The sequence below is a fragment of the Phascolarctos cinereus genome, unplaced genomic scaffold (genome assembly GCF_003287225.1).
Source record: "Phascolarctos cinereus isolate Bilbo 61053 unplaced genomic scaffold, phaCin_HiC Scaffold_1;HRSCAF=81, whole genome shotgun sequence".
Lineage (NCBI taxonomy): Eukaryota > Metazoa > Chordata > Mammalia > Diprotodontia > Phascolarctidae > Phascolarctos > Phascolarctos cinereus.
In genome coordinates this window covers 121,468,093-121,491,848 of record NW_027555514.1, presented here as the reverse complement: position 1 = coordinate 121,491,848, position 23,756 = coordinate 121,468,093, and the positions used below count along the sequence as shown (strand labels likewise).

The following is a 23,756-nucleotide window of genomic DNA, read 5'->3' as shown; positions in this document are numbered from 1 at the left end:
GCACTTGTAAGTTAACAAAAGGAGGTATACTTTGTCCTGACATAGCAAGGATTTGGAACAAAGGAATAGTAGCACTTAGCATCTGTAGCTGAGACTTCCCTTGTCTTCCTATGAAACATCTGTTCAGCAGAGTGTTCAGTGTGGTGACTACTGTGGTCGTCAGACATCAGGCTAAAGGGCCCCTACCCCATGGGAGCAGGATCTTTTATGCCCCGTAGGTGACCAGGAAGTCATATTAACACAACCAGAGGCCACCAGGAAGCTATGTCAAGAGAGGCACAACTTGGACCCTCCTCCACCCCTGGGCCAATCAAGTTATGGTTTTGTTACATCTTCCTAACCCATATAGAGACAGGGGGAAACCCTGGTAGATACCAGTGCTATCACAGGTATCTTACACTCAAAGGACTGGAAGAACTTCAAGAAGTGGTTTGGTCCATTCTAGGGCAAGGGCAAGACTTAAGTCAACTCAATTGACTGTCCCCACGTGGGATATGGACTTAATAATTTTGTCATTATTTCATCTCATCATTCCTTTCATCCTGTTGTGTACAAATGTGTGCCTACCATATGTATTGTGGCTGGTTAAGTCTCATACACTATGCACGTGGCTTCCTGTCAAATTCAGGATCTCTCCAGAAAATGGTAAGGTAGGCTGTAGAGGGTGTGGGGTTCATTTAAGTTAAGAAATCAGTGTTACCTCGTGTTATCTTCCAATTTGGACATACAAACTACACTCTAGGCATTAGTATAAACAACATTTTTGAGGTTTCCTACAGTCCAACCCTATTCTCCCAGTGAGATTCCATCCTCAGAAATCTCATCCAGTGAGAGCCTGAAGTCTACTCAGGACTAGATTTAAACCTGTGATTTAAATAGGTGAAAGGCTCTGTATCCCATTACTAATCCCATGGGCCATCCAATCCCCCTATCACCACAGCAGTATTGTAATGACAGCATGCAATGCCACAGGTTTATGTTCATCAGCTAATTGTGCCACCTGAAAACACTGGTGCTTGTCAGTCAGTGGGTCCATATTTTCCTCATGAATAGCCATTTGCTAGGTGCTTTGGGAATGAGGGCAGTAGTAAGATAAAGTGATATAAAAGAAAGACTACAGGGGCCTAGTCTTCCAGGAACTAATCTTGGAGGAGGAAGGGTAGTGAGGGTTACAAAACATACACCTCACTAAATGAGTGCAAGTGAAAATACAGTGGAAACAGCATAGGATATAAAGGTAGAGGGGACTCACAGTAAAAGAGCAATCAGGGAGCAGCAGGGAAAATCAGGGAAGATTTCAAAGGGGAGATAGGTTTTGTTTTGTTTTGAATAATTTTTATTGATATCTTTTGTTTTTATGTTACCTTCATTTCCAAATATATTTTACTCCCCTTTCCTACCCTGAGAACTACTCCTGCTAACAAAGCATAAAAAGAGACAGGCGGAGGTGGGGGAGGGGCTGGGGAAGCAGTTAGTTTAGTTAAAATTAGCCAACACAGCAATCAGATCTGGCAGTATGTGCAATATATCCATAATCTCTTGCCTCTGCAAAAAAAAAAAAAAGGAGATATGTTGTCTTATCTCATCTCCAGGGCCAAGTTTGGTCATTATAATTATACAGCATTTGGTGTGAAATTTGTTGTTGCTTTTTCCATTTATAGAGCTGTAATAATTGTGTTGTTTTTCTGATTCTATTTACTCTATATCAGGTGATAGAAGTCCTCCCATGCTTCTTTATTTTCTCAGTTATAATTTCTTATTGTACAGTAATATTCCATTGCATTCATGTACCACAAGTTGTATAGCCAATGGGATGGATGTATTTGTTAAGAAAGGTTTGGAAGTGAATGATGGTAATTCATATGTGGAGGGCATTGTGGGTAAGAAAAACTAATGTGAAAAAGGATGGAAGTGTGAATGAGAAAACCATGAGTTGGGGGTGGTAAACACATATGGTTAGAGTAGAGAGTCCACCTTGGGGTAAAATGACGTGGCCTAAAAACAAACCAGAGGTTGAGTTATGTTTGAGAATATATTTTCTAGTGCCTAGAATAGTGCTTGGCATATGATAGATGCTGAATAAATGCTTGCTTGACTGAATATAATTAGCACCATCTAAGGCAGAAAGATCCCCCTGTACAGGTAAAAGCTAATTTAGGGCAGTGGTAGCAATGCTTCCTAGTAGAATGTCTATAAAATAGTATCATTGAATTGTACTTCAGAACCCAATATTGCCCCATCTGGATGTAGGACTGGGTGTGACTAAAAAGATAATGTGTGGTCCCACTGAAATTTTATGCTACCTTCTGATAAGTGGCAATAGTGGGTGAGAGTCCCTACCTCTTTTTTCATGACAGCTTCTCTCAAACACAGCTACACCAATTCTGCTTTGCTAAATGCTAAATTAGTCCATCAGCTGCTATTTCCCATGACTATGTCTTGTTACTTAGAACTGTCCTTCATGTTGTTATCATTAATTTGCTCAACTGTGTCCAATTTTTCATGACCCTGTGGACAACAGTATGCCAGTACGGTCCACGGGGTTTTCCTAGCAAAGATATAAGAGTGGTTGACCATTTCCTTCTCCAGTGCACTAAGGCAAACAGAGGTTAAGTGAGTTGCCGAAGGTCCCACAGGAAGGAAGTGTCTGAGGCCACATCCGAACTCAGGTCTTCCTGACTCCATGCCCAGTGCTTTATTCACTGAACCACCTAGTTGCCTCCAAGGCAAACAGAGGTTAAGTGACTTGCCCAAGGTCACACAGCTAGGAAGTGTCTGAGGCCAGATCTAAACTCAGGTCTTCTTGACTCCAAGGCCCAGAGAGTTCTATCCAGTGAGACATCTAGCTGACTCCATTCTTCATGTACCCATTAGTATATTTTTTAAAGCTTTATTAATGACATCTTATGCCATTTCCTTATCCGTTCCTACATCCACTAAACTTACTCTAGTAACAAAGAAAAATAGTTAAAACTGATTGACAAAATATTCACATCTGAAAGTGTACAACAAATGCATACCTGTAGTTCCCCACAACTTTAATGAAAGAAGAGAGCATTCTCCGCCATCATCTGTTCTCCAGGACCAAGATTGGTCATGATCATTACAAATCATCTGAATTTAGCTGCCCTGTAGTGTCTTTTTCTTTTTTTTTTTTTTGAACATTTTTGCAGTCATGTAAGTTCCTGGCAATTAGGGATTATTTCATTCTTAGTACTTTTAACCCCAGCATCTAACTGTTGGCTAAGTAGCTCGGTAGGTGCTCAGTAAATATTTGTGGATTGATTGATACATACTGTTTGTCTAGTTCGGCTCACTTTTTTGTGTATCAATTCCTACAATTTCTCTGAATTCATCATATTCATCATTTCAAGTAGCACAATAATATTCCAGCATGTTCATATTAATAAGGCAGCTAGGCGGCACAGCAGATAGAGTGCCAGGCCTGAAGTCAGGAAGACCTGAGGTCAAATCTGTCCTCAAACACTTACTAACTGTATGACTTTGGGCAAGTCACTTAACCCTGTTTGCGAAAGTTTCCTCATCTGTAAAATGAGCTGGAGAAGGAAATGGCAAACATGTAAAAATTTTTTGTCTTTTGGGAAGGGTTGGATTTTTTTTTAAGCTAGTTATTTCATGTCTTTCATTTGAGCTATCATATTAATTACAAATGATGCCCTGGGCCAAGTACTGACTTTTACAAAATTGCTTCTTTTAACATTACACCAAAGCATGGAGGAAAATGGTGTCTATGATGAGGACCATCTCACAGATTATGAAATTCAGGTTAGCATTCAAGAATCCATTGAAGCCAACAAGAAAGAGCTTTATCCTGAAAGGTAAGAGTCACAGGAATTAAATACATAAGATATAATTTTGATAATTAAAAAAATAAAATTGAAGAACTTCCCTTATCCCTCATCTATGAAAGCCCTTCCAATACAGTTGTTAGATATGTTCACTCATGCCCTGATAGAGAATGGGAGGGACGATGGCATATTTTTAAATTATATTTATTATTTTTCAATGAACAAAAATCTATTTTTTTCTCCCTTTCATACATACCTCTTCCCCAATTAGAAATAAGAAAAAAGAAAAGAAAAATAAAACCTCTTTAACAAATAAACATAGTTAAGCAAAACAAATTCTTACATTGCTCAAGTCCAAAAAATATAAGGGGCTAGATATTTTTAAAATCCTAACAAATTCAATTCTTTGAAAATTTTCCTAAACTCATTAAATCCACAAATCCAATAAATGTATGAGAATTTTCTGGTTGAACTGCCCAAATATGCAATGCTATTTGTTCTTTCTAAAATCACATGAAGTTAACAAGATATGGAGTCAAGTAAGAAAAAACATACTCATATTACTTAGGTGACCAATTCCTAGATAGCACTGAAGATGACTTTGTAGTCTCATGTCCATTCTGCCATTGATTAATGTAACCCTGCACAATCCATGTACTTGTCAGCTGCTTGGTATGGTTTCCCCATCTATAAAATTGTAAGATTCACAGAATAATTCTAACTTATTGGTTAAATGAGTAGATTAGTTATTAACCTTTCTCAAAATATAAAATACCATATAAATTACAGTACTTATCATTAATTGTTGTTTAAGTGATAGAATTAAATAAAAATATACCAAATTGATGTCATATTTGAAATAGTTTAAGCTATTTCCACTCTTGCTCGTTACAAAATATTCTGCTATATGACAAAATCTATTACGACATTTAGAATCTTTTGATTTAGAAGACTTATAGAGGCACTATTTTGTACACTTGAGATAGTAATGCTGCCTAATATTTATGTAGTGTCTTAAGGTATACTAAGTACTTTATCTTATTTTGTTCTTCCAGCATCCCAGAAAGGTTAATGCTATAGTTTTTATTATCCCCATTTTACAGATGAGGAACTGAAGCCCAGGCAAATTATATGACATAGCTAATGAGTGTGAGAGATGAGATTCAAACCCAAGTTTCTCCTGACCCCAGTGTAATATGTTTTTCATTCTATCATAATGACTCCCCTGTAACAACAGCTGACATTTATATGGTCCTATAAGCTTTACAAAGTACATTCATTATTTCATTACATTATTTCATTAGCCAAGCTGTAAAATTACTGCATCGAACAATTTAGGCATATTTGGAAATATATTTTCCCCTTTCTGATTTGTTGTTTCAGAAAAAGACATTCATGAGCCTTGCTCCTAAAAGATATTTCTTCTCAATAGAGTTAATGAAACTTTTATAAAATGTGTTATTTCCATTGAAAAAGAAGAAACGGAAAGGGTGAAGAAAGCACATATTATGACATTTTGGCAAAAGCTATTGATAGACACTGGGGAAGCTAGGTGGCACAATGGATAAAGTGTGGAGGCCTGGAGTAAGGAGGCTTATCTTCATGAGTTCCTGGCCTCAGACACTTATTAGCTGTGTGACCCTGGGCAAGTCACTTAACCCTGTTTGCCTCCGTTTCCTCATCTGTAAAATGAGCTGGAGAAGGAAATGGCAAAGAATTCCTGTATCTTTGCCAAGAAAACCCCAAATGGAGTCATGAAGAGTCAGACATGACTGAAACAATGGAACAACAACAACAAATTGATAGAGACTGGGAGTATCTTCAGGAAATGCTCTCTACTTTTATTTTTGTATCAGTTGAAAATATTTTGCAAAGTGAACTCTGTGCTCCCATTTAAATCAGATCTGCATAGCTCAAAGGTAAATGTATAATTGACAATTTATCTTGATTATTTAGGATAAAAAGCCAAAATTTTAAACTAAATAACAATCTATAGTGATCAATAAGCAAAGATAACTACCTATGTTTTCATTTGTTAGTAGATTTTGAGCTAAGCATTCGGGGCATGTAGTTAACATGAATAATGGAATTAATTGACTTTCATACAACAACTTTCAATTCTGTTTTATTTTGTATTACTTAGAACTGGTTTCAAAGATAAAGTATGCCTTCTATACCATGTCATTCCCACTAATGGTCCAATATCATAAATCTACTCTAAAATCTATTTTCTACAGATTTGAAGAACAAAAAGTATGTTAGCCTCATATTCATGCATTTCCTGTAAGGTTTGAATAAATGCATGTGGGTGGAAATCAACGGAAAATTAAATCATTAAATGCCTTGAAGTGGTATAATAACATAGCTATTTTCTTTCCTTGCTAGGTTTGTGCCTCTAAGTGCTCAGAACAGAAAACTTGTAGAAGCCATTAAAAAAGGTATCTATGCACATTGTTCATAGAATACTAGAAAGGAAGATTTGCAATGCTAAGAATGGAAATTTACAATCAGTTCATATGTTTAACTTAGGCCAAATCCTTGAGCTCCAGGACTATGTGAAATATAAATATGCTTTGGATGAAGCTGATGATAATGGATGGTTCCCACTGCATGAGGCGGCAGTTCAACCTGTTCAACAAATACTTGAAATTGTTCTGGATGGTAAGTGAACCCAAATATCTTCAGTTATCTCAAAACAAGAATAAAAAAAGTTATGGCTACCATCCTGATTCAAAATAAACCACAAAGAAAAGCAGAGTGGTGGCCTATAGGATCTGAGAAAAGCAATTCTTGGAGGAGCTGTTCAAGTCACAATCTAACATAAGGACCTACCTAAGAATTGCCATTTGGACAGATCCATGGTGTGTCTATCCATTCCAGCATTGTCTCTGAGAGTGGCACCAAGAGTGTTATGAGAGACTTTAGCTGTCCTTTAAAGGGACAGGAATATATCCCACTCCTCAATAAACCATCATGGATATACAGTATTCAGTACTCCCGTGAATCAATGATCTCTTCAACGCAGGTATTTCCTGCAACAATCCATCCATGCCTGTACTGTCTGTGCAGCTATTGTCCACGTTCTCCTCTAAGTTCACTACAAAGGGTCCACCGACATGCTAGGGTCCTTCTTGGAGTTATTTTGACATTATAAAGATACTAGTGGAAGGCATGAGTTGGTTTTCGGTTATTCCTAACTCTTGCTATGTGACAGGTCCATCTTTTTATTTACATTATACATTTCTTTAATGGCATTCTTTACATTGCTTATCCTGCCTAATTCCTGTGGAAAAATAAGTGAACTCTGGCAGATTCTACTATGCTCAAAAGGCTTCAAGATGCCAGCAACAGTCTGTGCCTACTGTTTAAGGACCAGCCTAGTTAAGTACAGGAAGAGTAATCATCAGTAGATGGCTTGGGGACGAATTCTTTGGTCATGCCAACCCATAAAGGACATCATCATTAATTAATTTGAATTTTTTTTTGCAAACCATATTGCATCTTGTGATAATGATATCCACAAATAAATTCATTGTTAATATAGGATTTCCTTTTTTTAATCCCAAATTTATTTTTTTTAGGCAATTGGGATTAAGTGACTTGCCCAGGGTCACACAGCTAGTAAGTGTCAAGTGTTTGGTCTGAGGCTGGAGTTGAACTCAGGTCCTCCTGACTTCAGGGCCAGTGCTCTATCCACTGTACCACCTAGCTGCGCCATCCAAATTTAAATCTTTTAAGTTTGAAAGGCATTTCTTGGTTCTAGATTTCTGGGATTTAATATGTAGTACTCTGCAGTAGGTGCTCAGTAAAATTGATTATTCATTCAGTGAATGAATCTGTGTTTGCTATTCATACACTTGATGTTTTTTTAGACCTTGTTCATATTTCTGCAGCATTTTTCTAAGCATATTTGTTCAGAAAGTTTCTGATTTGGAGAAAATGTTGCTGAATTAGAAAACCAGAAAATTGTAACCTTATCACTACCTTCAACAACAGGTTCATGCTAATAAACTTGCAAGTAAATACTGAAATCAATTTAAAGCATTGTATAAATGTGATAAAATGTTGGAATTTGTGACCATTGTATGTATTATGCTTGTTGATATTTTCATGATTCCACACAATGTTTTTCCTGTCTCAGCATCCTACAAAACTCTTTGGGAATACAATACTTGTGATGGAGAAACACCATTAACCCTAGCAATTGATTCTGGTCTGGTGGAAAATGTAAGAACTCTGCTGGAAAAGGGAGTGTGTCCAGACACCAAAAACCTCAAAGGAGAAACTCCGCTTCTGCTTGGTAAATGGCTTCTTTTAGGTGCTGGATACATAGGTGCTTAAATAACTTTTGGTTAATTGATAAAGAAATCTATGTGATGTTTATGTTCAGTACTAGAAATAAGTTTACCTAATAACCAGAGCCCTAAATGCCTCTGTGGCAGATTTACTGGGGGGCAGGGTTTGAGGAGTGTGGAAGGGGAAGGAGGCGAAGGGGAAAGGGAAAACCAAGGGCAGGGTGGTGGTAGTGGTGATGGGATAATCCCTTCAGGAAGAGGGTGGCCTATGTAACTGTGGAGCATCACACAATGGGTACCATAGTGATTTGACCTTTGAGGTGGAAGGCATATAGCTACAAGGTGAGAAACAGAGATGGAATTCAAAGTGGGGGGGAAGGAGAGTACCCCCTTCCCTATGTCAGTGCCCTGAGGCACTGTTTCCCCTGAACTAGCTATGGTTTGGCTGATAACTTCCACTTCCTGAAATCTATCCTTCTTCCCTCCTTGTGTCTGTGCCACGTGTTGACTAGCTACCCTCTGGCTTAGTCTGATGGGTCTTGCTATGTGTGGGCAAACAAGGATAGACAGATAATGACTCTTTTATCTACTACTACTTTGTAGCTTAGCCTTTGGTTTACTATTAATTTATTATCATGTGACTTGCCTAGGTTGCCATCATGAGAGGGGCTAGATTCTAAATTCCGACGAAGGGGTAGGGAATGAAGCTAGGATTCCCCGCCTAGAAAAATCAACTTGAGACTCTACACACCTCTCCCTGGAATAAATAGGCCCTTTGTCACCAACTATGGAGGTTTCACATCCTGTGCTCTAACCCCAAATATCTATCCTTGGCTTCCTTTACTCTTCTTCCTCTACACTCCCTTTCTAATCTCATTGAGATCTATAACTTCTGTTTGGAGTGAGATGTGAGTTTGAATCTCATGGTCTACCACCTATAACCTGTATGACCTTGGGGAAAAACACTTACCCTCTCTGGGCTTCAGTGTCCTTATCTATAAAATAAATGGAGTTGGACTAAATGAACTCTACAATCCCTTCTAGCTCTCAGTCTGTGATGCTAGAATCATCTCCATGCAAGTGATTCACAAATCTAAATCTCCACATGCAACCTATCTTCAGAATTCTTCTTTCCAATGCACACCCAGTCTCTCCTAGTTATTCCTTTGCGTACTTAACTTTTGTGCTCCTTAGACCTTTTCCCACCACCTTCTTTTAGGAACTGGACTATTCAGACTGTTTGAAACCATGAAACCATGAACTACATAAACCCAAATCAAAGGCTATATATAAAAGCACCTTTCTCTAGCTCTAGATGTGTTTTTTATGCCTAAAAATAAATCAGGTATGAAACAAAGATACTCACTGTCACTAATATTATTCAATACTGTATTAGAAATCCTAGCAATAGCAATAAGAAAATAAAAAGAAACAGAAGGAATCAGAATAGGGAATGAAGTAATAAAACCATCTCCTTTTGTAGACAATATTATGATATATTTGGAAAATCCCAAAGACTCGATCAAAAGGGCAAATAATGATTCTTTTATCCACTGCTCTGCTCTAATGACTCCACTCTTTCTATTATATTTGGATAAAGGGAACTCCCACAAAAGCCCTTATGGACTATATTAATATGAATCTCTTTCTCTTTCCTGCCCCTTAAAACAAACACACACACACATATACATGTGCATGCACAAATAAGGGAATAATTTTCAGATCAGGGACAGATAATATCAAGAAGCTTTAGGTAGCCTAAGTAGGAAGGGTACATGGGCATAATAAGTTGTAAACAATGTTTATTTAAGCTATGTTTCTAGGTTCTAGATTGTTTCTTTCCTAAGATGAGAGTGAGAAGCTAATTCCTTTTTCAGTGCAGGGTAAAATTTTTGTCCCTGTTTGCAAGGATAGTTGCAAAGGTGTTGGCCCCTGTAAGACTAACCCCTTCGAATCATTTCCCAGATTCTAAAGCCAGCCTTATCAACAACTGCTTGAGCTCCTAAGATGCACATGTTACTGGCAGGAACTCAGTGTAGCTAAGTTTAGGACCTGCCACTGAAGAGCGATATGGAGAGTTTGGAGGGAGGCCAGAGGATAGTAACTAAAATCGTTAAAGGTTTAAAATGAGGAAAGGTCAAAGGACCTCAGTTTATTTAACTTAAGAGAGCTAAAGGAAGATTTTAAACACTATACATTATTCAAATGAAAGGAATTTACATTTCCTGAAGTTTACATTATCTTCCACACTTATTAAACTTTCCCAAATTACTGTTGCCATGCATTCCATAAAGTTGTATTGCGTTTCCTGCAACTTATACTCATTTCTCCTGGGGAATGTCACCATTATTCCCCATGAAGATAGAAAAGGCAGATTCTGATGCAAATAATGAATGCTTCTCTAAATTAAGTGCTTCTCTAAATCTTACACAGAGATTCACAGAACAAGGCATTATTGACAGCCTCAGCATAGTTAGCAGTACCTCTTGGTTTAGCTTAGCCTAACCAGCTCTCTAGAAAGTGCTGGAGAATATCTGGGGTTCCTAGCCCTGCTCTTTGTTAGCCAGTTTTGTGACCTTGGATAAGGTCTCTAGGTCTCAGTTTTTTCATCTGTAAAATGAAGGGACTTGACTAGATGAAGTCTGAGGCCCCTTCCAGCTCAGTGGAGTCAAACCAAGAGAGAGGGAAGAGCCTGAATAGTGTGAATGGATCCTCTGGCCAAGGGCAATGGCTCCTCCTCACCAGTGATTAGCATATTAGAACTAGTTACAACATGTTTACTCGTGCTTCCAAAGTCCCTCCAAAGCACTTCATTATACGGCATCATGATCATGCAGCAAACAGCTATCCAAGCTCTCACAAGTTGGGTATTGCATCAAAGGGACTCTGGGTAGAGTCTTAAGGGCTCAGTGGTCAGTCCTTCATCATACTATACATGGAAATTAGTGTGACATCATAGAGAGAGTGCCTGATTTAAAGAAGAGCTGGAATTGAAATTCTTTCCTTGATATTTATTACAAGCTCTGGGAGCTTGCCCTATTGATAATTCCTCTTCTCATCTGCAATATTTCCTTATCTTCTTGTTTCTTCATTAATACCTAAAACATACCAAAACTCTCCTACCCTCAAAAAAACTTCATTTGACCCTGACATCTCCCCCCTTTTAACTATCATCAACCTATCTCTTCTCTCTCTTTCACTACTAAGTTCTCAGAAAGAGTTGTATACTCTCACTACCTCAACTTCCTCACCAAACACTCATCATCAGGGTCTTACAATCAATCTTTCAATCCCAACACTCTACCAAAATTACTTCCTTAAAAATTATTGGTGGGGTAACTAGGTGGTGCAGTGGATAGAACACCGGCCCTGGAGGCAGGAGGACCTGAGTTCAAATGTGACCTCAGACACTTGACACTCACTAGCTCTGTGACCCTGGGCAAGTCATTTAACGCCACTGCCTCACCAAAAAAATAAGTAAACAAATAGAATTATTAGTGATCTCTTAATGACTAAATCCAATGATCTTTTCTCAGTTTGTATCCTCCTTAACCACTCTTTTGGCACCACTGAACATCCGTTCTTGTTGGGCATTGTCTCTTCCTTTGGTTTCCATAACACTGCTCTCTCTCTATTCTCCCACCTTCTCTTCCCCTCTACCCTGCCAAAACTCCTTTCCAGTATTTGCTTGTTTTTCACCCACTTTCCACCCCCTAACATGACAGTCTCTCAAGGCTAGGTCCTTAACTCTTTTCTCATGGTGATCTTATCTGTTCCCTCCCATGGGTTCCACTATCACCTCTACACAGATGACTCCCCAACCTATAAATCTAGTCTTACTCTCCTTCCTAACTTTAGTCCCATAGCTTCAACTGCCTATTGGATATCTCCACCTGAGTGTGCTGATGGAACTTTAAACGTAACAGTCTTGGAAGTCTTCATCTTCCCAGTTAAACCTGTCCTTCCTGCAAGTTCTCCTCTTTCTCTTGTTGGCACCACCACTCTTTCCATCACCCAGCTTCATGACCTAATTTTTCAATTCTTCTCTCTCCTTTCCCCCATATATCCAATCAGTTACCAAGTCCTGTCAATTTTAACTCCACATCTCTCACTATAACTTTCTTCACTCAGATCTTTATCATCACTTATCTAGATTATTGTAATAGGCTCCCAAATGGTCTCCATAATTGTAGTTTCCACCCTTTCTACAATCCATCTTTTCACACAGCTGCCAAAGTAATCACTCCAAAATACAAATCTGACCCTGTCAGTATCCCGATCATAAACTTTCAGAGGCTTCCTGTTGCCTCCAAGATAAAACAGAAATGCATTACCTTGGCCAAAATCTGACTCTAGCCTACTTTTATTAATCTTATTTCACATTATGCCCCCTCACATAATACTATGTTCCAACCACACTAGATAATTAGCTCTTCCCCGAACTCATTGTGTCACTAACCCCATATGATACTATCTTACCTGCTTTTGTGAAATATATTCCTTCTGTATCTCTTTCCTGACTCTCTATCTGTCTTTAAGATACAACTTAGGTGATAGATAGTTCCTTCATGTAACCTTCCCCGATCTTCCCTGCTGAAACTATTCTTTCTTTCCTCAAGTATTCTTAAATTATTTTATTCTGAACTTAAACACCAAAGAAAAGCATTTCCATACACACAGAAGAAGACAACAAGAATATTCTATCTGAAACTGTAAATCTCCTTTCATACCACTTGCTTTTAAAAAGGCATATGTAAATTACATATATTTGTGCAAAATATATATATATGCAAAAAAGTACATAATAAATTGCATGTACACACACACACAGTACTGTTAGGCAATGGGAAACAAGGATGAAAAATGGCACAGTCCTTCTCTTGATGGAGGTTGTAATCAAATGCGGAGGGATAAAATGTGTTCTTAAATATGATATAATATAAGGGCAGAGAAGAGATCCAGAGAATGTATCATAAGAAAATCTGAGAAGGGAGAAATCATGTTAGGTTGAAAGATCAGGGAAAATTTCAGAGGAGGTATTGCTAGTTTCTTTGAAGAAAGATTTCAACTGGTACAGATAAAGAAAGAAACAAAGTGTTCTAGACATTGGACATGATCTGTTTAAAAAGTACAGAGGCAGAAAGGGTCAGGACAAGGTTGGATAACATCTAGTGGTCCAGTTTGGTTGGAATGCAGAATGAATGAAGTATAAAACTTGGCTGGAAAGGTAATTGCAGAGGGTCTTAAATACCATGCTAAGGAGTTTATAATGTATCTTATAGCAGTAGTCAATCAGTAAACCCTTATTAAGTGCCTACTACTTGCAGGCACTGTGCCAAGTGCTGGGGATATGAGAAAGGCAAAAGACAGTCCCTACTCTCATGGAACTAGTGGTCTAATGGGGGAGACAACATGCAAACAAGTATATACAAACAAGATACAGACAACATAAAGAGTCTTTGAGCAGGAAGGGTGACGTGATCAGACCTGTGCATTAGAAAGATGGGTTTGAGGGTTATCTGAAGGATGGATTAGGGTGAACAGGGACTGGGAGCAACAAGACTACAAACATAACGCTCATTCCCTGGAATGAAAACTTCACCATTTTAAGCCTTGGAAAGTAATAGAAGTCACACTCTAGGATTAAGGACCTGGAAACCCTAATGCCATCGTGAAATGAGTTCATATGTTAAAACATAGGCCAGTCCCCACCTTTACTCTATAGCACTCACATGAGGCATTCTGTGTTCTTTCTCTGTAGGACTGTAGTGATTAGTCTCAAATCACAAACTGCTGTAGCTAAAGCTGTTACACAACCTGCAGGTTGTTTCTCTCTCTTAGGGTATGATTTTTCAGAAGTGCTAAGAAAGAGCACTTTTCTTGTCTAATATATGTGTATACCAGATACATACATATATGTGTAGGTATGTGTGTGTATATATATATATATATATATATGTATGTATATATATATATATATATATGTATATGCATACACATACACACACATATATGTTCTTCATGTATGTTTCTTTCTCATTGGCCAGTTCCTGGGGTCCCCCTAGCAAGTGCTTTAACTGTTGACACAGTTTCTGAAGGCAGTTCCATAAGAGGAGATCCTAAAGTGTTTGAGCAAAGGCAACAGCATTAGGATAAATTGATTTTCTCCCAAGGGGGCAGCTAGATGGCACAGTGGATAGAGTGCTGGGCCTGGAGTCAGGAAGACTCATCTTCCTAGGTTCAAATCTGGCCTCAGACACTTCCAAGCTGTAGGACCCTGGGCAAGTCACTTAACCCTGTTTCCCCCAAGTTTCTTAATCTATAAAATAAACTTGAGAAGGAAATGACAAACCACTTCAGAATCTCTGCCCAAGAAAACCTCAAATGGGGTCATGAAGAGTCGGACACAACTGAAAACAACTAAACAACAAATTTTCTCCCAAGGTGTCTCCATTGTAGCAATAGTTACTGGGATTTTTAAAGTTCTAGAATGTTTATTAAAGTCTAACCTTATAATCTTACCCAATATGTGGTGATTTTATTCAGAATATATTTTGTTTTGCAAAGCAAAACCATAAAATCTTAGCACAAGTCCAAGGAGGGAAAGAATATGTTCATGTGGAAATCTTAGTGAGTCCTAAAGTCGCAGGGCTGCACTGACATGTCCTATGAAAAGCTTATTCCTCCTTGAGGCTTTGAAGTAAAAGCATAACAACAACCTCGAGTGGTTGCTCACAGAATCTAAGAGCTGTAAGGGACCTTAGAGGCCATGGAGACTATTTCAAATCTGATGGATAATCCCTTCTAAAACTAAAACTTCCCCATCAGGGGATCATCCAGTCTTCTTCTGATTGTAGCTTTCAGTATACAAAAATAGAAGGGTAAATATATTACTGATCGGTTAAATTTTATCTGAATTCTTTTTATGTTTTCAAGCTATTAGAAAGGGTTCCTATGACATAGTGTCCGTTCTGATTAAACATAACACTAACCTCGACCTACCGTGTATCAAAAGATGGTCAGCGATGCATGAAGCAGCCAAACAGGGCCGCAAGGATATTATTGCTCTGCTCCTAAAGAATGGAGGAAATGTGCACCTGCGTGATGGATTTGGAATTACACCTCTGGGTGTTGCTGCTGAGTACGGTCACTGTGACGTGTTAGAACACCTCATCCATAAAGGTACAAGGAAAGAAACTGGACTAGTAAAAGTTATCTGTTATCAGTGCCTAACAGTGCCTTATAAATAGAAGTTATTACTAGATAAATGAATGAATGAAATTGAGGTTTACCACTAATTATTATGAGGTATTGTGGACCCTTTCTGGCAAACACATGGGAGGACATGGATGAGAGTCATAATGAATAGTTAGACATGGACAGGTTGCAGTCTACATCATTGGAAGGAAAATCCATATTGAGAAGATAGATCTGTTAAAATATTGGCATACTCTGGTGTATTTCAGTACAATTCTGAAAGAGTGGTAGTAGAATTAACAAGCTGACTTCTAAGGTTACTTCCAGCATCATAGTTGTATCACCTCTTTAAGATATATGTTACACTACTACACATTAGTGTCTATAAGGTGGTTATTGTTTTAAGGTTAACATCTACTAAACAAGGAAAAATAAAGATAGGCAATTTTTTTTAAGGGGAGAAGAATTTCACCAGTTTATACAGACATCCTGATGACAAACATCTCATCCTAGGTGGTGATGTTTTCGCTTTGGCGGATGATGGGGCATCTGTGCTGTTTGAGGCAGCAGGAGGGGGTAATCCTGACTGTATTTCTCTTTTGTTGGAATATGGAGGAAGTGGTAATGTTCCTAATAGATCAGGACACCTCCCTATTCATCGAGCTGCTTATGAAGGACATTACTTGTAAGTAAGGCCCAGAGGACCCAATCAGAAGTTGGGTTGGTTCTTTTCTCAAGATCCTTAATTATCCCATAATTAGTGAAAAGCTAACAGTGCCTTTTCTGAAATTTTTGCTCGTAAGCTCAAAGTTTAAACTTTAAAGATGACTTCACTACAAAAGATCATCATAGATCTAGAAAAAGGTTGGACCCATGTCCTTTAACTCCACTATACCAAGCCTCACCACAATGCCTTCTATTGATTTTTCAAAGTGATAATTTTTTTTATAGCATATTGGCCAATCCACATTAGAACAGGTAATAGATAAGGTTAGATTGAAATGTTCCATTTTTATAGACTTAATTATCCATAGTCTGTACAAATAGTTGGAGGGATTTTATTAATGTGTCATTAACCTCTATAGCAAGCAGTACAAAACTAGTACTACCAATAGTAACCAGCCATGTGATGGCTGTTGAATACTTCTCAAAGGCTCAAAAGCCAAGTTAGCAAAGGCACTTGGCTATAGATTGCTCAACAGTCACATTATACTTCAGAACTTCAAAGAAATGCTCATTTTATTAGTGTGGAAACTGTCTCTATTAAAACAGATCATAAGTCCTCCATGCCTTAGGAGAGTTTTTCTAAGTTACTATAGCTGAAAAATTTATCATCCTAGCTAGGTGATGGCTTCTCCAGTTAGCTAGGCTGATCAGAGGGCAACTGGCATATAGTCCATCATTGAGCTCATACTTGAAACCTTTCTACCTTGGTAGGGCCTGCCAGAGTTTATGCTCTGCTGACAAAGCCTTCAAGACCCCAGGGACATGTCCACACCTTGTTGAGATTTGAGAGTTAAATTCACACTGCTACATAAATGAGATTAAATGAGATACTGTTTGTTTTACTTGGATTTAATCCCAGTATCCATAAATTCACACATGATAGCTCTGAATTTGATGCCATAAGAAATCAAATTATCTCTAATTATATCATTCATACATGATCTAGCAGAGCAGTCATGTGTGAAAAGTTCACAACCATTTGTCAATTCCTCTAGAAACTGTGATTAGTGATCATGTTTGATTTGATTGACATTTCAGTAAAATAGTAATGTCTTCTCTTTTTGGCCAAAACCCATAAACACAGATAGGGAATGTATATCCATTATATTATTTTACAGAGATTTCTCATCTTGTTTATGTAACAAAGTAAAATATTCAAGGGTGTTATTCGGTAACTAAACCTGACCTTCCTTTTTATAATCTTAAAGGACTTCTTAATTGCTTATATGCATAAAACCGTTCAAAATATAGTAATTTTGATAGGGGTCCAGACCTGTATCTTCTTTGGGTTGGAGAATTTCTTCAAGTGAAAACTTTCTCTATCCATGCACGTCAGCAAATCTCTATAATTTATAATCTTAAAGAGTTTACTGAGCTATAGTGAGGTTAAGTGACTTGTTCATGGTCACACAGCCAACTTGTGTAAAAGGCAAGACATAAGCCAAGTCTTCAAAGGCCACTGTCTCAAAGCCTGTACTATGCTATTTCCTTTATATAAAATAAGTGCTAATTATTCAGAGAAACTTTGAAGAGCCTCTAAGGAAACAAGAATCAGAACGAAAAATAAAGAACAGGAAGGTAAAAAGCTAAAAATTATTAGGAAGACTATACATATGATTAAAATGTTTTGTATCAAAACATGTTTACAAGGAAAAATAAGATTTCATGAGAAAGGTTTTTTTTTCATCTATGTAGCATGAATATTTGACACTCTTTTTCCAGGGCTCTGAAATACCTCATCCCAGTAACATCCAAAAATGCAATACACAAAAGTGGGTTAACCCCCATTCATTCAGCAGCTGAAGGCCAAAATGTGCAGTGTCTGGAATTACTCATTGAAAATGATTTTGATGTCAATACTCCCCTGGCTGATCACATTTCTGAGAACTATGATGATGGAAGGAAGACTGCACTGTATTTTGCTGTTTCCAATAATGACATCCTCTGTACAGAAGTTCTGTTGGCTGCAGGTGCAGACCCAAACCAAGATCCCCTAAACTGTTTGCTTGTGGCAGTGAGAGCTGGAAATCATGAAATTGTCAGATTGCTTCTTTCTCATGGAGCAAATGTCAATTGTTACTTCATGTGTGTGAATGACACCAGGTTCCCCAGTGCCATTCAATACGCTTTGAATGATGAGGTAATGCTTAGACTGTTGCTGAATAATGGCTATCAAGTAGAGATGTGCTTTGATTGCATGCATGGGGATATCTTTGGAAATTCCTTTGTGTGGTCTGAGATTGAAGAAGATGTTCTCCCAGGATGGACTTCTTGTGTAATAAAAGATAACCCGGTAAGTTGCTTCTCTTTTTTCTTTAAGTTTTGCTATAATCTTCCCTTACTTATCAACTTTACAATGTTGCATATGGAGAGCTTGCATATGCACGTGCATGTGTACACACACAAACATCAAGAAAACAGTACCTCTGATGGTGTTTCCATTACTTGAATACTCCTATCAAAAAACTATAATACATAAAATAGATGATATAGAGTTCCAATTTACACTTTGAATTAGAGTTGGGTCAAGCTGGGTGCAGAAGAATTGGAAAATATCTGAAAATATAAGGTTCAGATTACTGGATAAAACATTGACAAAAGGTAGAAACAGGGCAGCTAGGTGGCTCAGTGGATAGAGCACTAGCCCTGGAGTCAGGAGGACCTGAGTTCAAATGTGCCCTCAGACACATAACACTTACTAGCTGTGTGACCCTGGGCAAGTCACTTAACCTCACTGCCTAGCTTCAAAAAAAAAAAGGTAGAAACAAGCAATTTTCTACTGGTTATTACTGAACATGATCATTTCAGACTCAGTCATATTTCTCTGGGATGACAGTTTCAGGAAAATAAGAAAATATTTTCCAGTTACTTTGATTTTATCCTAAGGAAGATTCTATAGCTATACTCAAAGGATGAAAGAAACCATTTCTTGGAACCCTTGTTTTCTGCAAAGCAGGGGGAGAATATTTTATAATAAATTATAAATAAGTTGCTATGAGATATAGATATATATATATATACACACACACATATACATATATTCATATACATGGTGCTTTAAAATATTAATCTGTCTTTTTAAAATTCTTTCAGTTCTGTGAGTTTATTACAGTTCCTTGGATGAAGCATTTGGTGGGTCGTGTTATGCGTATTTTAATAGATTATATGGATTACGTTCCTCTATGTGATAAACTGAAGTCTATGCTAGAAGTACAGAGAGAATGGCCAGAAATTCGCCAAATATTAGGTAAAAATAAAAATTTGTGATTAAGTAAAGATTTTATGTGTTTTAACTCAATCTGAACTTAGTATCACAGCTTCTTCATGCTTCCCTTGAGAGCTCATTTTTTAAGCTTTGCTTTTTTATCCATCTTGAATCATGTTCCTGTGCTCTTCTATTGGTTTTAACATCTCTCTTGATATAAGAAGTTTCTCTGATATTTTTCTAACTGTCTAATATACATAATTGAGAACTTCCCTGTAAGGCCATAAATTAATGGTTTCTTTAAAGCTATGACCCTGAGACTCAAGAGGCTTGGCTTCTAGTCTTGGCTCTGTCAATAGCAAATATTGTGACATCAGGCAAGTAATCTGACCTCTCTTGACTTTGGTTTCCTCATCTAAAAGATGAAATAAATTTGGACTATATATATTCTCTAAGGTCTAGAGCCTATGAGTCTATAATATATACAGTAAGGTTGTCTGTCCTCTATCTGTCACTGCTTTATTTATTAAGATTCTTCCTTATCTTTGAATAAATAAAAAATGAATATGTTAAAAAAAACTTTTAAGATTATAAGATGAAAACTAGCATATAAGGTAGCACTGTGATAGTAAAGTATATTGAAAACCTCTCCACAAAAGATACAGCTTTAGGTATAGGAGAGCAACAGGAGGAATAAAAGAAAAAATTCCCCCAGTGTGTGATGCTTCACAGTAAACAATAATTTGATGTGAAAAATGACATTGAGAAGCCTGCTTGTACATTAGTTAAATGGAATTTAAGAAAATATCTTTAGATTTTTGAAACTTGATATTTTAAAAATGGACAATGGAAAGATTCATGGTTCAGGAAAGCAAGTTGAATCACAATGCCAGTAATAACCTGCATGCAGGAAGTGGTAGGAAAAATATTAAGGATGTGGACTGACCAAAAAAGAAGTAGCCATGTAGCAAGAGTCAGCACTAATACACTGGCAGCTCACATGTTGCATTCACATATTCACAAAATAACAAAAGAACCAGATGGTACCCATCAACTCAATGAGCAGACTCCTCTTTGGAGAATTTATGGAAAGATGTGGACAAGAATCACATCAGACGAGAGAGCATGAATGGGTCACAATCTGCTCCAGTGGAAGGAATGCTCAGGCTAATGAAATCACAGATCTGTTGAAATATTGAAGTTTTTTTTTAATCTGAGACTTTTTAGTTTAATAATAACTATTCCTTGTTGTAATAAGTTAATAATATATAGTAATATAATATATAAATAAAATAATCATAATAACATAGTAAGTTAATAATACTTATTCCTTGGATTTCATAACAGGAATAGATTGTTCTCAGAGATGAAACAATCTATCATGCATCACACAGCTGCTCTGCTTTTTGAGCTAAAGTAATAAAATATGATCCCATTCCTAAAAGGCCACGTCCTAACCATTTAGGAACCTGAAAATGAAAATCAGAGTCCTGAGCTGAATCCAAACGGGCATCCAAACTGGTAGCAAAAATATGGGGGGTGTTAAAGTTTTTGTTGTAGTCACAGAGCCTATTACACTAATTAAAATTGAATTTGCAAATCTATGCATTGTAGTAGCAATGAATTTAAGTGAGTGGAGAGGCTGTATGTTTCTGACCAGTTCGAAAAGATCACAAACCAGCTAAAGAGAAATATCTTTAAATTTAAAGCACCCAGTGCAACACAGAACTTTCTCATATGGAAAAGTGAGGGTGGATTGAGTCAACCTATCCTTTACCGCACTCTACTTAGAATGACAAGATGCTATGCCCTGGTGCCTTAACTAGGTTAAAAAAATTTTTTATTTGAATCAGTCAATCATAAAGTTTAGACTAAGGGTAGAAAAAGTCTTAATTGATTTAGATGTCCTTAACTGGAATGATATTGTACTGCAAGTATATTCAGATTGGTTGAGGAAACTCAGTTTATTATTATTGTTTTTATTACCATTATTATTCTCAGTGGATTGACTATAAAACAGCAAAATAGTTCAGAACCTAGAAATTCAAGCTTCTAGAAGCTTAAGGTGGAAGTCCTCCAGCCAAGTCTCTGAGTAGAATCATTTGGGGGCAAGAAGGGTCCTGGCGTCTGCCTCAGTCTCCCCACTTCCCCTTGGCCAGAGGAAGATAAATCAACAAGCATTTATTAAGCATTAACTATGCACCAGGCACTGTGCTAATCACTGGGAACACAAATATGAGTGAAAGGAAGGACAGTTCTTGACCTGAAGGTCATTCTAATGACCCCCATTCTAATGGGGGAAGACAGCATATAAAAGGAAACTGAAGAGAGGCAGGAGTGAGACAAAATCCAGAGAATCAGGCACAGAACCAGGAGAGGAATAAGGGAATGAACATAGCTGACCTGGATACCTTCCTTAAAATGGAGGCTCTGAGACTAACTAGCCAATCAGAGGAATGGGCTGCAGGGGCCTAACATCTTCCAGAATAAAAGGGCTGCTGTGGTATGGTAGAAAAAAATCCAGAGAATCACGAATAGAGCCCTGAGAGGAATTAAGGAGATCAGCATACTAGGAGTGTCCTCAAGACTGCCGAGGACATTGTCTGCATCAGGAGCAAAAGGGAGGCTGGATGAATCGAGGAAAGGCAGATCTAAGACTCTCTAAGGAGACAAGTAGCACTCAAGCTCCGGGGCCTTAACCTGTCAGTGGGAATGGGGGTTGGGAGCATTTATTGAACATACATGATCTCATTTGACCTTTACAATAACCTTGTGAGGTAGGCAGGTCATCAGATGATGAAAGGTTTAAAAAGGATAAGTGATTTGCCCAAGGACACATAGTAAGTGAAGAATTGGGACTATAACCCAGGTCTAGTATAGTATTCTTTCCTAGTATAGTTCTGTGAGTTTGAATTCTTGGTCAATTGAGTCCACAATCAACTGATTCCTTCTTTTGAGCTGAGAAGGCAGAATTAGAGGAGTTTTTATAACTAAAAGCAGAGTTTCAAGAACTGAAAAGGCAAATGTTCTGATATTACTCTTACATTTTAATTAAATGATGTGTATGCATTCACTACAAAAGATTAATGCATGATTTTAGCATAATTTATAAGGCCAATGTGTCAGACCAATAGGCTGTCGGTTTAAAATAAGATTATAGAATCTCAGAATTTGAGTTGGGAGGAACCTCAGTAACCAGCTACTCCAACCTGTAGTCAAAAGGAATACCCACTATATCTGACAAGTGTTTACTCACTTCAGCTTGAAGACTTCCAAGGAAGTCTAACTCTTTGAGTTAGCCCATCCTACTTTTGTTAAGAAGTATAAAGCTTAGCAAATTTTCCCCAGCATCAAGCCCAATCATTTTTATAGATTTAGGTCTTCAACACCTCTACAAAAATCCTACTCTTCTGCCTCATCACAACATGGAGTAAACCCCTTAGTTCTCAGAGATTATGTCAATGAGACTTGAGTTCTGGCAGAACCTACTGAGATTATAAAGCACGTACAGGTCAAACTATAGGTGAAATGATTGTATGTTTGTTTTCTGAGGACCAACCCAGCTCAGGTCAGAAACTAAGCCTCATCACCAGAGACTTGGTTATCATATGATGATCTTTTTTCTTTTTTGGGTCACACACCAACTCAGACATCTACTAGTGAGTATAGGGATTGTGACATCCATCATTCAAGAGAGTTTTCAAGCCAATAGAATCATGGATCCTTAGAGGATTTAAGTACTTCTTCAGCACCTCCACAAAAGACCTACTCCACTGCCTAAGCAAGGCTTGGAGATAACACTAGATTCCTGAAAGGTATGTACCATTGGAGCATAAGCTCTGGCAGGCTGAAGAGAACTAGAGTCTCCTAGTTACAGGCCTAGCCTCAGATTATATAATTACTTGTCTAAGGACTAACTTAGTTGGTAAATTCAGAGAGAGGTTTATCACCAGAAGGTTAACAGCCAAGCCAATGACTTTTGCAGCTCATAAAAAGCATTTGCTGAAGTACAAGGGCATTGCAATTTGCCTCAGTGTAGGGTGGCTTCACACTCAGATTGAATACTGAAGCATTACTTCAACAACTTGTACAGACTAGTCAATTACAATGAGTGTACCTGGCCACTGGATGTCAGTGTTGTTCTATTTAAACATAACAGAATGGGTTTATTAAGGAGTAAAGTAAAATTACAGTATGCTAAAAGTAGAGGTAATGATTGTATTCAGCATGGTTATCAGCATTCTATATTCAAACCATTGGGAAACAGTGTTTCAATAAAATGCATATGTTTGACTGTTAGCAGGACATTTACAAAGGTGATTAGTTAAATCACTTTGGGATAAGATCACCAATTGTCCAGAATGACATGCTAATATGATTACACTTCTTGTAATAAATATATTTTGGAGGCTCTAGGCCTGAGATTTAGATGTCATAAGAAACTCTTAGAATGGAAACTCTTTCTTACCAAAACAAATCTAATAATAATGATAGCCACCATTTACATAACACTTATTATGTACC

The 23,756-nt window shown here is 37.6% G+C and overlaps 1 protein-coding gene across 2 annotated transcripts in view; it reads left to right on the top strand.

Annotated features, from left to right (window-relative positions):
- The window catches only part of ASB15 (ankyrin repeat and SOCS box containing 15), a 33,172-nt gene that overhangs the window by 5,756 nt on the left and 3,660 nt on the right, over positions 1 to 23,756 (top strand). For both annotated transcript variants that reach the window (XM_020966369.2, XM_078153960.1), the window contains exons 3-10: positions 3,732 to 3,839; positions 6,195 to 6,247; positions 6,339 to 6,470; positions 7,951 to 8,109; positions 15,041 to 15,286; positions 15,815 to 15,986; positions 17,750 to 18,320; positions 19,121 to 19,274. In XM_020966369.2, the coding sequence (XP_020822028.1) occupies positions 3,733 to 3,839; positions 6,195 to 6,247; positions 6,339 to 6,470; positions 7,951 to 8,109; positions 15,041 to 15,286; positions 15,815 to 15,986; positions 17,750 to 18,320; positions 19,121 to 19,274 (1,594 nt within the window). In that variant the 5' untranslated portion in view covers position 3,732. The remainder of the gene's footprint in view (positions 1 to 3,731; positions 3,840 to 6,194; positions 6,248 to 6,338; positions 6,471 to 7,950; positions 8,110 to 15,040; positions 15,287 to 15,814; positions 15,987 to 17,749; positions 18,321 to 19,120; positions 19,275 to 23,756) is intronic.